General features: G+C 44.4%; 1 protein-coding gene across 9 annotated transcripts in view; it reads left to right on the top strand.

The window, feature by feature from the left end:
* Window positions 1-4: 4 nt before the first annotated feature.
* The window catches only part of CUTC (cutC copper transporter), a 33,671-nt gene continuing 17,801 nt past the window's right edge, over window positions 5-15,874 (top strand). For 3 of the 9 annotated variants that reach the window (XM_008270322.4, XM_008270323.4, XM_008270320.4), the window contains exons 1-5: window positions 86-209; window positions 3,641-3,712; window positions 7,221-7,280; window positions 13,461-13,670; window positions 14,298-14,333. In XM_008270322.4, the coding sequence (XP_008268544.1) occupies window positions 140-209; window positions 3,641-3,712; window positions 7,221-7,280; window positions 13,461-13,670; window positions 14,298-14,333 (448 nt within the window). In that variant the 5' untranslated portion in view covers window positions 86-139. Of the gene's footprint in view, window positions 210-3,640; window positions 3,713-7,220; window positions 7,281-13,460; window positions 13,671-14,297; window positions 14,334-15,874 lie in introns of all 9 variants that reach the window. The other 6 variants (XM_002718638.5, XM_070057423.1, XM_070057424.1 and 3 more) reach the window with 6 other exon arrangements.

Here is a 15,874-nt window from a genome sequence, read left to right as displayed (position 1 = left end):
TTTCGCGGGGGTTTCTGGGTCGCGGGCATCGGGGCCGCGCAGGGCCGCGCGCAGCCACTGAGAACGCGCTCCTTGGGTCGCGCGCGGCGGAACGAGGCGAGGCGTGGAAAGCCGAGGCGAGCGAGGGAACGCGGGAAACATGAAGAGGCAGGGACTCTCCTCGGAGCGGAAACTGGCGCGGATCTCGTCGGGGAAGGCCGGTGCGGAAGGTGACGGGGGAGGGCGGCCGCCGACGGGGCTCCTCGGCGCTGGCGGGCGTGGGTCGTGCCTTGTCGCGAGTTCCCCCAGAGTGGTCTCCACAGCTTCTCGCGGCGCGGCACGTTCTACCCTGGCGGCTTTAAACGTGTGGAAACGCGAGGCCGCCAGGAGCCGCGCCAGAGCGGCCGGGCCGTGGAGCCAGTTGTGCGGGTTCGAGTCCGGCGCCCCAACGTGCCGTCGTGCGACCTGTGCCAGGGGAGGCACTTCTCTGGGCGACGCGCCGCGCCCCGCGTGGCCCCCCGAGGGTAGCAGCAGCGCCCGCACCCTCGCCAGGACGCTGCCTCCCCCGGCCGGCCCCGGAGCCGCCGCTGCCCAGTGGCGGGCCCCGCGTTCTTCCCGCCGCGCCAGGCGAGGGTGGCATTGGCTGGTGCCAGGGAGTTCATCAGAGCCCGCCTCCTCCTCGGCGAACTCTGGGTGCTTCAGACGAGCGTTTCTCGCACCTTTTGCTCGCAGGACACCCTTTGCCCTCTTGAGAACTATTAAAAACCCCCCAAAGGTGTTTTTCTTTTTGTCGATTACAGCTACCAGTTTTGGCCATATCAGAAAGAAAAAGAAAATTTAAAACATTTTTGTTAGTTGAATAAGTAGAAAATAACCACAGTAAGCCCATGACATGTGAACATAAATATTGTTTTGAAAAATAATCTTCCTAAACAAAACAAAAATAGCCAAAGAAGGCCAACGTTTTTGGTGTTTTTGCAAATCTACTTGATAAGCCGTCTAATGGATGACAGCTGGATTCTCCACCTACTTTACATTAAATCTAACATGTCAGGTAGCTTCCTGAAAACTCCACTCAACTTGTGAGAGAGAGAGAAAAAGGAACATAAAGTGTTCATATTATTTAGGAACCATTGGCACCCCACAGACCCTTTCAGACTCTCAGAGGTCTCCAGAGCTCCCTGACCCACCACACTTGGAGCGCTGTGGCTTCAAACAAATTATTTTCCTTCTTTCATTCCTGCAACTAATTTTGTTGCTTAGGACGATGGCCTTGCTCTGCCTTCTATGAGAGCCTTTAGTGTCCACCTGCACCCAGGCCTGCCTGCCCCGGGACCCTTGTTTGTGTGAGGCAGATGGTCACCACTGCCTCACTAACTCCACTTGGAGCTAGTGCAGTGGTGCTGGTTAACAGCGTAGGTTGACATTGGCTCACTTTGCAACTGTTAGGCATCTTCAAAGGCAGTTATAATTTGATGTTAGCAGTGACAGACTTTTGTTTGTTTTTCAAAGTAAAAATTGCCTCTTTTAGAATTGTAAAAGCAATATTAGGTAGAAAAGTCAGCATAGAAAAGTAAAAATGAAAATAATTCCAGATTCTACCACCCAGTGAGTGGCGAACATTTATTCAGGTATCATCACATGAAGATGCGTTCAGTTTCTTAATTTTAAAAAAAATGTGCTTAATGATAGAAAAAACTCAAAAACTTTTTTTTTTTTTTAAACAGGCAGAGTGAACAGTGAGAGAGACAGAGAGAAAGGTCTTCCTTTGCCATTGGTTCACCCTCCAATGGCCACCGTGGTCAGCACGCTGCGGCCAGCGCACCGTGCTGATCCGAAGCCAGGAGCCAGGTGCTTATCCTGGTCTCCCATGGGGTGCAGGGCCCAAACACTTGGGCCATCCTCCACTGCACTCCCTGGCCACAGCAGAGAGCTGGCCTGGAAGAGGAGCAACCAGGACAGAATCCGACACCCCGACCGGGAGTAGAACCCGGTGTGCCGGCGCCGCAAGGCAGAGCATTAGCCTAGTGAGCTGCAGCGCCAGCCTCAAAAACTCTTAACATCACACTTTTTAGTGTAATGACATGATTTTTTAAAAACAGATTTATTTTATTTGAAAGGCAGAGTCACACAGAAAGAGATCCTTCATCCACTGGCTCACTCCCCAAATGGCTGTATCAGCTGGGACTGGGGCAGGAGCCAGGAGCTCCATCCGGGTTTCCCATGTGGGTGCATGGGCCTAGGGACTTAGGCCATCTTCCTCTGCTTCTCAGGTGCGTTAGCAGGGAACTGGATTGGAAGTGGAACAGCTAGGACCTGAACTGACGCCCATATGGATCTAGTGTTGCAGGCAGTGGCTTAAGCCACTACACCACAATGCTGGCTCCAAGACATGATTTTTATAAATTTGTAATTATTCATCCTTGAATCAACATTTGAATAGCTTTTGTATCATGATAGACACTACTTATTGTTGACTTATAATCAAGATTTCTTGCATAAAGATTTTACTTAAGAACTTTACTTCCAGTAAGAGTGATCAGACACCTAACTGCGTAAATAATACAAGGAAGAAGTAATTAGTGGATTTTTTTTTAAAGATTTATTTATTTGAAAGAGTTACTGAGAGAGGTAGAGACAGGAGAGAGGTCTTCCATCTGCTTGTTCACTCCCCAGATGGCCACAATGGCCAGAGCTGTGCCGTTCTGAAGCCAGGAGCTTCTTCCAGGTCTCCCACATGGGTGCAGGGGCCCAAGGACTTGGGCCATCTTCTACTGCTGTCCCAGGCCATAGCAGAGAGCTGGATTGGAAGAGGAACAGCCAGGACTAGAACCAGCGCTCATATGGGATGCTGGCGCTTCAAGCCAGGGCTTTAGCCCACTGTGCCATAGTGCCGGCCCTGTAATTAGTGTTTTAAAGAGAAACATAACTCATGAAGACTTGTATGAGTTCAGAAGAGGGAGATACAATTTCCTTCTTTGGGAAAGAGAAAAAAATCATGGAAATGTGATTTGTCATGAGCTTTAGCAAATTGAGCATTTGAAGATGTTGCTGAAAGGACTGCGTGAGGAAGCTGGAGTAAACAATATCAGGGATGGGGATTGGAGATAACTGGAAACATAAAGAAGAAATAGTGCATAGTTTATTGATGATAACATTTTTTGAATTCTTAGTGGGTCCTATATACCGTACATGAACCATATCATTTAATTCTCATTACTCAGGTAGAAAGTAAAACCTACTTTGTTTTATAGAAAACTTGTCTAGGATCAGACAGTAGAACTGGGATTTGAACTCTGTCCCTGCTTTTCAACATAATGTTCCTTGTAAAGGAAGTTTAAATGTATTCTTTAGGCATTGAGAGGCATTGGAAAAAACTAAGTTGAAATGCTATGTTGAAGTCTGTGTTTTAGGAGAATTAATTTGGCACTTAGTATGTATTTTTCTGGGTGTAATTTCTTATACATATGTCTGTGTACCTATTTCATAGCCCTGAGACATAAATTTCATAATTAATGTAGTATTTACTGCACTCATGTGTCCTAGTTTACTCTTTTGTTTCTCCACTATTGGAATTTTGGCAGCAAAATGTAAAATATTTGTGGCAGATTGGTCTGGATGGATAGTACCCTAGTGAATTTGCTTTGTTTTTGTATTTTAGGAGCAGCAAATGGATCTCTCATGGAAGTGTGTGTTGATTCAGTGGAGTCAGCAGTGAATGCAGAAAGAGGAGGTAGGAGAAATTGGAGAGTGTGTGACAGTTGGCAGTTTTAAGAGTCTGAAAATGAATCCCGTGAACTGACCTCAGAAGCCCTAGTAATGCTTTCAAAACAAGCAACTAGAAAACCTAGAAAATTATGTCTCTCCTCCCTTCCTCATGCAGCTCATCCTTTGAGTCAGGCGTCTGACTTCCCCTGATCAACTGGTTGTGCTGAGATTGCGTTTGTCAAGAAAGGCAGGATGCATGCTTCTTTTTTTTTTTTTTTTTTTTTTTTTGACAGGCAGAGTGGACAGTGAGAGAGAGAGACAGAGAGAAAGGTCTTCCTTTTGCCGTTGGTTCACCCTCCAATGGCTGCCGCGGCCAGCGCGCTGCGGCCGGCGCACCGCGCTGATCCGATGGCTGGAGCCAGGTGCTTCTCCTGGTCTCCCATGGGGTGCAGGGCCCAAGCACCTGGGCCATCCTCCACTGCACTCCCTGGCCACAGCAGAGGGCTGGCCTGGAAGAGGGGCAACCGGGACAGAATCCGGCGCCCCAACCGGGACTAGAACCCGGTGTGCTGGCACCGCAAGGCGGAGGATTAGCCTAGTGAGCCGTGGCGCCGGCCGCATGCTTCTTTTTTATACTGATTTTTAGAGTAATGAATTTGTTTTCTATGCTCCAGTAAATTCTTATATCATTATGAACCTAGATTTAGAATTAATCCACTGTAGTTATTTTACTTACTGATGCTGAAAATGTCGTATCTGACTGTTAAGAACCTCTTCAAGCTGGTTTCTGAGACCCTTGGACCTGATTCCAGTAGTGTGATAGTCCTTTCACTTTCAGGGTTCCATTATTCTTTTTTTTTTTTTTTTTTTTTTTTAAGATTTATTTATCTATTTGAAAGGCAGAGTTAGAGAGTGAGAGAGAGAGAGAGAGAGATATCTTCCATCCTCTGGTTCACTCGCAAATGGCCACAACTGCTGGAGCTGGGCCGATCAGAAGCCAAGAGCCTGGAGCTCCTTCTGGCCTTCCCACATGGGTGTAGGGCCTAAGGACTTGAGCCATCTTCTGCTGCTTTCTCAGGCACATTAACATGGAGCTGGATCAGAGGTGGAGAAGCCAGGACTCCAACCAGCGCCCATTTGGGATGTCGGCACGGCAGGCAGCGGCTTTACCCACTACCCTATAGCACCAGCCCCTAGGATTCCATTATTCTTGAATTTTTTTTAAATTCTTGAAATTAGTGAGTTAGTAAGTTTGCTTTTAAAAAAAATAAATTATTTATTTATTTATTTGAAAGAGTTACACAGAGGACAGAGAGAGAGAGAGAAGTGTTCCATCCACTGGTTCACTCCCCAGATGGCTGCAACAGCCAGAGCTGCGCCAATCAGAAACCAGGAGCCAGGAGCTTCCTCTAGGTCTTCTCACGCAGGTGCAGGGGCCCAAGAACTTGGGCCATCTGCTGTTGTTTTCCCAGGCCATAGCAGAGAGCTGGATCAGAAGTGGAGCATCTGGGACTTGAACTGGCACCCATATGGGTTGCTGGCACTGCAGGTAGAGGCTTTACCCACCATGCCACAGTGCTGGCCCTGCCTTTTTTTGTGTGTGTGTGGTTTTTTTTTTAAGATTTTTTTCAGGATTATTTATTTATTTGTAAGAGTTATAGAAAGAGAGGGAGAGACCGAGATCTTCCATCTGCTGGCTGTTTCACTCCCCAGATGGCTGCAACAGCCAGGGCTGGGCCAGACCAAAACCAAGAGCCAGGAACCCAAGTCCTTGGGCCATCTTCCAATTCTTTTCCCAGGCCATTAGCAGGGAGGTAGATGGGAAGTAGAGTAGCCAGGACACAAACTGGTGCCCATATGGGATGCTGGCATCACAGTCAGCAACTTAATGCACTATGCCACAATACCAGCCCCTCTTTTTTTTTTTTTTTTTAAGATTTATTTGCTTGTTTATTTGAAAGAGTTACAGAGAGGCAGAAGCAGAGAGAGAGAGAAAGGTAGGTCTTCCATCTGCTGATAGCCACAAAGGCCAGAGCTGTGCCGATCCGAAGCCAGGAGCCAGGAGCTTCTGGGTCTTTCATATGGGTGTAGGGGCTCAAGGACTCGGTCCATCTTCTGCTTTCCCAGGCCATAGTCGAGAGCTGGATTGGAAGAGGAGCAGCTGGAACTTGAACTGGCACCTATATGGCATGTTGGCGCTACAGACTGGGGCTTTAACCCACGGTGCCACGGTGCCAGCCCCCAGTCCCTCATTTTTTTAAAGATAGAATAATAAAAGGTTATTTTGAGGGGATGGCGCTGTGGCACAGCAGGTAAAGCCACTGCCTGCAGTGCTGGCATCGCATATGGGCACTGGTTCAAGTCCTGGCTACTCTACTTCTAATTCAGCTCCCTGCTAAGGCCATGGACAGTAGCAGAAGATGGGCACCTGCACCTACATGGGAGACTCAGAAAAACTTCCTTGTTCCTTGTGGCCATTTGGGGAGTGTGCCAGCAAATGAAAGACCTCTCTCTCTCTGCCTCTGCCTCTCTGTAACACTGCCTTTCAATTACGTAATTAAATCTTTAAAAAAAAAAAAAAAAAAAAAAGTTCTTTTGGAAAAGATTATGTTATTTTTTTTCAATGTTCCACTCTGGTGAATCCAGAAATTCTTCATTTTAAATAATTTCTCTGTAATAAAAAAATTTTAAGAAAGATAGCTTAACTTTATTTATTTATTTTTTTGACAGGCAGAGTTAGACAGTGAGAGAGACAGAGAAAGGTCTTCCTTTCTGTTGGTTCACCCTGCAGATGGCTGCTACAGCCAGCACGCTGCGCCGATCCAAAGCCAGGAGCCAAGTGCTTCCTCCTGGTCTCCAATGTGGGGGCAGGGCCCAAGCACTTGGGCCATCCTCCACTGCCTTCCTGGGCCACAGCAGAGAGCTGGCCTGGAAGAGGAGCAACCAGAACAGAATCCTGTGCCCCAACCAGGACTAGAACCTGGGGTGCCAGCGCCGCAGGCGGAGGATTAGCCAAGTGAGCCGCGGCGCCGGCCAAGAGAGCTAGCTTAACTCTAAATAATACAATGTGGGTTGCAGAATATAGTTGAGATTAAAAATAGTCACTTCTGGGGGCTGGCGCCATGGCTCATTTGGTTAATCCTCTGCGGTGCTGGCATCCCATATGGGCACCGGGTTCTAGTACCTCCTCTTCCAGTCCAGCTCTCTGCTCTGGCCCAGGAAGGCAGTGGAGGATGGCCCAAGTACTAGGGCCTCTGCACCCGCATGGGAGACCAGGAGGAAGTGCCTGGCTCCCGGCTTCAGATTGGCTAGCTCTGGCTGTAGTGGCCATTTTTGGGGGGGGTGAACCAGTGGAAGGAAAACCCTTCTCTGTCTCTCTCACTGTCTAACTCTATCTAAAGTCACTTTAGTTTTATAATTTATTTCTCTTAGACAATTTCTGAGACTCTCCTAAATTTAGAAAAAATATAGAAACTTTGCTGCCTAAGAGCTTGTTTTTAAAAATTGTTTTAAGCAATGCTTTTTTATCACAGGTGCTGGTCGGATCGAATTATGTTCTGGTTTATTAGAAGGAGGAACCACACCCAGCATGGGTAAGTGTTCCTTTTGCACAGGTTTTTGTCACAGGAGTTTATAGAACTTGGAGGCAACTGATAATCAGTTTCATTGGAATCCTTTATTAATGTTATATTACCTTTGTTATGAGCATTGTATCAGCTGGAATTGCTTATGATTGTAAATCAACAAAATTATAAATTTGATAAAACATGCTTATTCCTCACATATCAAAAATTGGAAGGTAGGAGCTGGTGTTGTGGTGCAGTGGGTTAAGCTACTGCTTGGGACAACCACGTCAGCATGCCTGGGAGACAGTAGATGAAGGCTCTTTCCTTGAGTTTCTGCCATCCAGTGGGAGACCCTGTTGGAATTCTGGCTCCTGTGTTCATCCTGGCCCAGCCTTGGCTGTTGTGGGCATTTGGAGAATGAACCAGTGAAGGAAGATCTTTCCTCTTTCTCTGTCACTCTGCCTTTCAAATAAGTACATAAATCTTTAAAAAAAAAAAAAAAAAAAGTTGAAAGGTACTTTTGTTAATACAGGTTCAGCTGCTCTGCAATAACATCAAGGATCAGGCTTTGACTTTTTGTTTTTCTTTTTGACTTTTGTCTTTATTTTCCCTTTCCTAGTCTTCCTACTATTATAATATATCTTCTACATGTGTCAAAACTCCATGTTATATTGTTATTTTTTGTTTGAGGAGTCAGTTATTTTTATTTTGTTTGAAAGGGGGAGAGAGAGACAAGCAGGGTTCTCATATCCACGGGTTCACTTCCCAGATGCCTGCAACAGTCAAGGCTGAGCCATGCTGAAGCCAGGAGATAGGAACTCAGTCCAAGTCTTCCACATGGGTGGCAGAGATCCAACTTCCTGAGCCATCACCTGCTGCCTCTCAGGGTGTGCATTACTAGGAAGTTGGACTCAAAAGTGGAGCCAGAACTTGAACCCAGGCCTATGATATGGAATGTGGGCATCACAAGTGACAGCTTAACTGCTTTACCAAATGTCTTCTCTCAATTATCTTTTAAAAAGATTTAATTATAAGAAAATAATCACATATTTACCCATATGTAGTTACCATTTCTGTTCATTGTTCTTGTTGATCTGTATTTATCTGGTTTCATTTTCCTTCGCCTGAAATACTTTACCAGTTTTTACAATGCAAGTGTGCTGGTGATGAATTCTTTCACCTTGTGTATCTCTGAAAATATCTCATTTATTTTTTAAAGATATTTTTGCTAGGGACTGGTTTTATGGCACAGCAAGTTAAGCTGCCATTTGGGATGCTGGGATCCCATATCAGACACTGATTCTAGTCCTAGCTGCTTTGCTTCCGATTCAGGTTCCTGCTAATGTGCCTTGGAATGTGGCAGATGATGGCTCAAGTAGTTCAGCCTCTGTCACCCATGTAGGAGATCTGGATGGAGATCCTGGCTCCTGGCGTTAGCTTGGTCCAGCCCTGGTTGTTCTAGCCATTTGGGGAGTGAACCAGTTGATGGAAGCTTTTGCTCTTTCCCTCTCTCTCTGTTGCTCTGCCTTTCAAATAAATATATTTTTAAAAAATTTTTGCCAGGATGGCACTGTGGCATAGTGGGTGAAGCCACTACCTGAAGCGCCGGCATCCCATATGGGCACCGCTTCAAGTCCTGGCTGCTCCACTTCTGATCCAGCTTTCTGCCATGGCCTGGGGAAGCAGTGGAAGATGGCCCAAGGCCTTGGGCACTTGCACCTACATGGGACACCCGGAGGAGGCTCCTCGCTCCTGGCTTTGGATTGGCCCAGCTCTGGCCATTGTAGCCATTTGAGGAGTGAATCAGCAGATAGAAGACCCCTCTCTCTCTCACTCTCTCTGTCTCTCTCTGTCTCTCTCTGTCTCTCTCTGTCTCTGTCTCTACCTCCACCTCTCTGTAACTCTGCCTTCCAAATAAATAAATAAATCTTTAAAAAAATTTTTTTGCTAGAAATAGAATTCTAGGCTGACAGGCCTTTTTTTGCTTTCAGTTCTTTGAAGATTTTTTTTCCTTCATTGTAGTCTTATTTGTATTGTTCCTATAAGAAATATATCATACATATCTTTGTTTTTCTCCATGTAATATGTGTGTTTTCTCTGGTTGCTTTTAAGAGTTTTTGTTTATTCCTGGTTTTGAATAATTAGGTTATGATGAAACTGAGCAGTTTTCTTTATGTTTCTTGGACCTGTGTATTTATACTTTTTATCACATTTTAGCATTCAGTCTCCTCCACTCCTTTACGAGACTTCAGTTAGACTTAGATAAGACTGATAGAAATCGTTTTTGTTTTTGTTTGTTTGTTTGTTTTTGACAGGCAGAGTGGACAGTGAGAGAGAGAGAGAGAGAGACAGAGAGAAAGGTCTTCCTTTGCCATTGGTTCACCCTCCAATGGCCGGCGCGCTGCGGCCAGCACACCGGGCTGATCCGAAGGCAGGAGCCAGGTGCTTCTCCTAGTCTCCCATGGGGTGCAGGGCCCAAGTACCTGAGCCATCCTCCACTGCACTCCCGGGCCACAGCAGAGAGCTGGCCTGGAAGAGGGGCAACCAGGACTAGAACCCGGTGTGCCGGTGCCGCAAGGCGGAGGATTAGCCTAGTGAGCCGCGGCCAGCATTTTCTTTATCTATTTGTTAATAGACACATTTATTCATTGTTGATGTATACTTAGGTTGACTTCATTTCTTGGCCATTACAAATAGAACTATAATAAAGATGGGAGTATAGATCTCTCCTCATTTTGGGTGGATATATGCCCAGTAGTGAGATTACTGGATCATAAGGTAGCCCTATTTTAATTTAAAGATATTAAACAATCTGATGCCAATAGTTTTGACAACTTTATGTGAAATGCACTTATTTCTTCAAAATACAAATCCAGAAAAATGACGTGGAAAGAACATTTTGAATATCTTTTGTGAATGTGTTTAAAATTAAATTCAGTTTTAAAATCTTCTCCAAGAGATAACGAAAATCTGGGGCCGGTGCTGTGGTGTAGCAGGTAAAGCAGCCTGCAGTGTTAGCATGCCATATGGGTGCTGGTTCAAGTCCCAGCTGCTGCACTTGTGTTATGGTCTGGGAAAGCAGCAGAGGATGGCACAAGTGCTTGGGCCCCTGCACTCATGTGGGAGACCCGGAAGATGCTCTTGGCTTTGGATTGGCCCAGCTCCAGCTGTTGCAGCCATTTGGGGAGTGAACCAGCGGATGGAAGACCTCTCTGTCTCTCTCTCTGCCTTTGCCTCTCTTTAACTCTGCCTTTCAAATAAATAAGTAAATAAATCTTAAAAAAAAAAAAAGAGAGAGAGATAATTAAAATCCTAAACAGTTTCACTGGTGAATTCTGAACATTTAAAGAAGAAATAATAGCACAATAATATGTTCTTTCAGAAAAGAGAGACAGATCAAACACTTTTGAACTCCTTTTAAGAGACAATATAACCCTGATGTCAAAACTTAGTACAAGAAAAAAAATGACAAAGTGACAGAACGATAGACCTAATTCATAAGGTGAAAGATACCTTAAGTAAATATTTAACAGATTCGGAAAGTAAAAGTAAAATATGAATCATATGTTTTTCTTCTCTTTGTTTTGTATATCTGTTACACTATTGAGATTTTTTATTTTGTGTGTTTTCTGAATGATCATTATCATCCTTTCATTTCTAATGTACGACTCCTTGAAGCATTTCTAATAGTGATGACCTCCTTCAGTTTTTGGCTGTCATGGAAAGTCTATTTCTCATTCATTTCTGTAGGATAGCTTTGCTGAGTACAGTATTCCTGGCTGGCAATTTTTTTCTTTTAGGACTTTGATTATTTCATGTCATTCTTTCCTGGCCTGTAAGAGTTCAGCTGATAAGTCCAGTGTTACTCTAATGTGTATTCTTTTGTAGATGACACAATGCTTTTCTCTTACTGTTTTAAAATTTCTCTGTCTCATATTTTTGACACGTATCTTTTCCAAGATTTGGAAAAATTTTCCGCAATTGTTTCACTGCATAAATTATTTTTAAAAGATTTATTTATTTATTTGAAAGGTAGTCACAGAGAGGCAGAGGCAGAGAGAGAGGTCTTCCATCTGCTGGTTCACTCCCCAGACAGCTGCAACAGCCAGAGCTGAACCAATCTGAAGCCAGGAGCCAGGAGCTTCCTCCAGGTCTTCCTACGTGGGTGCAGGGGCCCAAAGACTTGGGCCATCATCTACTGCTTTCCCAGTCCATAGCAGAGAGCCAGATCGGAAGAGGAGCATCCAGGTCTCAAACCGGCGTCCATATGGGATGCCGGCACTTCATACCAGGTGCCTCAGACCAGGGCCACAACGCCAGCCTCACTGCATAAATTTTTCTATGCTTTCTCCTTCTCTTCTTCCAGAACACCCATAGTGCAAATGTTTGCTTGCTTAATGATAAGCCTTGAAAGTTTTCTTTTTTCTTTTTAACTTCTCTAACTTCCTCATCTTCCTCCTCCTCCTTCTGATTGATTCTTTTTTTATGATAGAGATTTCTTTGCTCAATCTCTTAATCATATCATGAGTTATGTTCCTAATGTCATTGAGTTGCCTTTATTCTCTTTTATCTCCTTAAGGTGGTTATTTTGAATTCTTTGGCAGTTCATCAATTTCTCTTTCTTTTTGGTCTGTTCCTTTGGAGGCAGTATGCTATTTTTTTCATGCTGCTAGTGACCTCACTTTGATGGTTTGTGCATCTGATGGGTCACTTAGTTTTGGCAATTTTATAGGGTGACTTTTGTGGTATGTCCTAGGGTATTGGTTGGGTATGCTGTGTTGGCTTTGGTTTTAAATAGAACTATCATTAATTGGAAAGGAGAAACTGGATCTTGGGGACTATACTGGCAGAACATTGAGCATGGTAGTTAATACAGTTTCAACTATCACATACCAGTTAAAGGTTTCTGAGTCATAGGATTTTTGTTGAGTCAGCTGACAAGTGCTTTTAAATCGCAGTGTCTTCTATTTTCGAACTCATTCTTTTTAACTCTTACTTTTACTACTACTTCTCTTCTACCATATACATATTTTTCTCAGTGTTCTCTTTAGATCATCTTTCTCTGGTTTCTTCAGTTAACTCTTGCATTTCTTCTAGATGTAATGTACAAGAACAGATATAAATGATCAGTAATATTTTATTGACTTCCTAGAGCTTTTGTTTGGCTCCCATTTGAATTTTTTTTTAAAGATTTATTTATTTATTTGAAACTCAGAGTTACACAGAGAGAGAGAGAGAGAGGTCTTCCATCCACTTGTTCACTCCCCAATTGGCTGCAATAACCAGAGCTGTGCTGATCCAAAGCCAGGAGCTTCCTCCAGGTCTCCCATGCCGGTGCAAGGGCCCAAGGACTTGGGCCATTTTCTACTGCTTTCCCAGACCATAGCAGAGAGCTGGATGGGAAGTGGAGCAGCCAGGTCTCGAACTGGCACCCATACGGGATGCCATCGCTTCAGGCCAGGGCGTTAACCCGCTGCGTCACAGCACCAGCCCCTGAATTTTTTTTTAAGAATGATTTATTTATTTATTTGAAAGGTAGAGTTATAGAGAAAGAGAGAGGCAGAGAGGGAGAGAGTTCTTCCATCTGCAGGTTCTCTCCCCAGTTGGCTACAATGGCCAGAGCTGCGAAGATCCAGAGCCAGGAACCTCCTGTGGTCTCCCACCCTGGTGCAGGAGCCCAGTGACATATGCCATCTTCTGCTTTCCCAGGCCATAACAGGGAGGTGGATCGAAAGTGGAGCAGCCGGGGCTGGCGCCATGGTGCACTGGGTTAATCCTCTGCCTGCGGTGCCGGCATCCCGTGTGGGCGCCGGTTCTAGTCCCGGTTGCTTCTCTTCCGGTCCAGCTCTCTGCTGTGGCCTGGGAGGGCAGTGGAGGATGGCCCAGGTGCTTGGGCCCCTGCACCCGTGTGGGAGACCAGGAGGAGGTACCTGGCTCCTGGTTTCAGATCGGCTTAGCTCCGGCCGTTGTGGCCATTTGGGGAATGAAGTAGCGGAGGGAAGACCTTTCTCTGTCTCTCTCTCACTGTCTGTAACTCTACCTGTCAAATAAATAAATAAAATCTAAAAGAAAAGAAAGAAAGTGGAGCAGCCAGGACTTGAACCTGTGCCAATATGGAATGTTGGCACTGCAGGCGGCAGCTTTACCCGCTACACCACATTGCCTGCCCCTCCCATTTGAATTTAAGTCTGCTTTCTATTCTTATAGGTCTCCTTCAAATAGTGAAACAGAGTGTTCAGATCCCAGTTTTTGTGATGATTCGGCCACGTGGAGGTGATTTTTTATATTCAGATCGTGAAATTGAGGTGATGAAGGCTGACATTCAGCTTGCCAAGCTTTATGGTGCTGATGGGTTGGTATTTGGTGCATTAACTGAAGATGGACAGATTGACAAAGAGCTGTGTATGTCCCTTATTGGTAAGAATTTGTAGCTCTAATGATTATAACTATGCTCCCAATAGACAGGAATGTCGTCACAAAACTGACGTCTCAGTCATCCTGCAGGCACTTACATTAACTTATTTTAAATAGTAGTTAATTAGATATATAGAGGGCAGATATGATACAGCCTGCCTCACTTTCCTTAGTTGGTGGAGGTCAGATTCTGCTACTGTTTCTATAGAGTTTAATGGAAATTTACCTTGGTTCCTTTAGCAGGGACCAAAAATTTCTGAAGTTAGTACAGTTGGTGAAGATAGGAAGATGTGGAGAGGGCAGGATCAAACTACCTGTATTACTTGGCCAAAGTGTTTTTTGAAGCTTCTCAGAGGGGCAAGTAATAAATACAATCCTTATAGATGCCGGCTCATATCATTTTTATTTGTGTCTCTAAGGAGTAGATGACCATTAATACAAAAATCAGAGGCCAGTGTAAGATAGTACTTGAATATTGTTAGACTGTCATTTTATTATTATTTTAGTTTACTATCTCTATTTCTTAGAAGAAAATGCAGAGATGTTTCCCTAACATGGAAAATTCTATATTATATATAGTAACCAGTGATGACCTCTTTGTTCATGTTGTATATGGCTTTCTTTTTATAGCTCTTTGCCGTCCTCTGCCAGTCACTTTCCACCGAGGTGAGTCATTTCCATTTTAGAAGTTCTGTTTATTGGTGTCAAATTTCTAATTTCACCAAATGCCACAACCTTTTCACGGTACATAACTCTATAGTGTTATAGTGTTGCCAGTTGGTTTCTTAGATCTTGGGACTAGAAGTTGTAAATTTAGAGATGTGTAATTTCTTAAGAAATTTTAAGCATTAGTTATGAGAAGTTGTTAAAATTAGGTGGTGGTTGGGGATATAATAGAGAGGGGAAAGATAAGCACTCCCTGTAGTTGCATGTATCACAGCATTGCAAGTAAGAAACCTGAGAGTCATTTTAACTAGATTGTTTTAGGTCATGTGCGGCCCCCAAAACATTAAATCACTGTAGCTAGTGAAATGAAATGTTCTGCCTGGCTTAAACCAGATAAAATCATTTCTGGAGCTAGGAGTAAGGTAGTTTTCTCAGATATAGACTTTCTGAGGGGAGAGAGGGTGACATCTGAAGAATTAGGTGTGATTAGGAAGGGGATAGAAAAAAATAGATGCTAGTCAGTGGACAGATGTCCACCATGGTGTGCAAGATTACTGATGATTATTGATAGCTTATCTGCTTCATATAAAGAATTCTTTCCTATCTATAAATCAGGTAGTTGTAATTTCCTTTGGCTAAGCCTTGGAAAAGAGAGGAATTCATGTCCGTTTTTCCTTCAGAGGACACTGCCATTGCATATGAAAAGAAATGTCTTTGGTTCAGGTTTCTTTTCGACTTGCTTTGTTTGAGAAGTTGTTGAATGTTTTACTTCCTTTTGTGTAAGTCTTCAAATATTAGGCCAAGAATGAATATCAGCATCTGCTTCTGTTTGTAGAAATAAAGTAATTTTTATCCTCATAAACTGCTTTCTTTGACTTGCTATTAGCAGTGCTTCTTACAACCTAGCACTAACTAAAAGATGGTAGATTGCTCAAAAGTCAGCATCTTGAGGCTTAGCCACAAAACACCATTTTTTTTCTTTAAAGATTTATTTATTTATTTGAAAGGCAGAGTTACGCAGAGAGAGGAGGATAGGCAAAAGAGAGAGAGAGGTATTCCATCTTCTGATTTCACTCCCCAAATGGCCGCAACGGCCAGAGCTGTGCTGATTCAAAGCCAGGAGCCAGGAGCTTTTTCCAGGTCTCCCACATGGGTGTAGGGGCCCAAGGACTTGGGCCATCTTCCACTGCTTTCCCAGTCCATAGCAGAGAGCCGGATCAGAAGTGGAGCAGCCGGGATTCAAACCGGCGCCAATATGAGATGCTGGCACTGCAGGCGGTGGCTTTACTTGCTAGGCCATAGCATCGGCCCCACCATTTTTTAAAAAAGAGTTATTTGTTTACTTGAGAGGCAGAGTTACAGAGAACGGGAGAGACTGAGAGAGAGGTATTCCATTTGCTGGTTCACTCCCCAAATGGCTGCAACAGCCAGAGCTGGGCCGATCTGAAGGCAGGAATCAGGAGCTTTTTCTGGTTTCCCACATGGGTGCAAGCACTTGGGCCATCTTCCACTGTTTTTCTAGTCCATCAGCAGGGAGCTTG

Source organism: Oryctolagus cuniculus, chromosome 15 (genome assembly GCF_964237555.1).
Source record: "Oryctolagus cuniculus chromosome 15, mOryCun1.1, whole genome shotgun sequence".
Classification (NCBI taxonomy): Eukaryota; Metazoa; Chordata; class Mammalia; order Lagomorpha; family Leporidae; genus Oryctolagus; species Oryctolagus cuniculus.
This window is presented reverse-complemented; position numbering and strand designations above follow the sequence as displayed.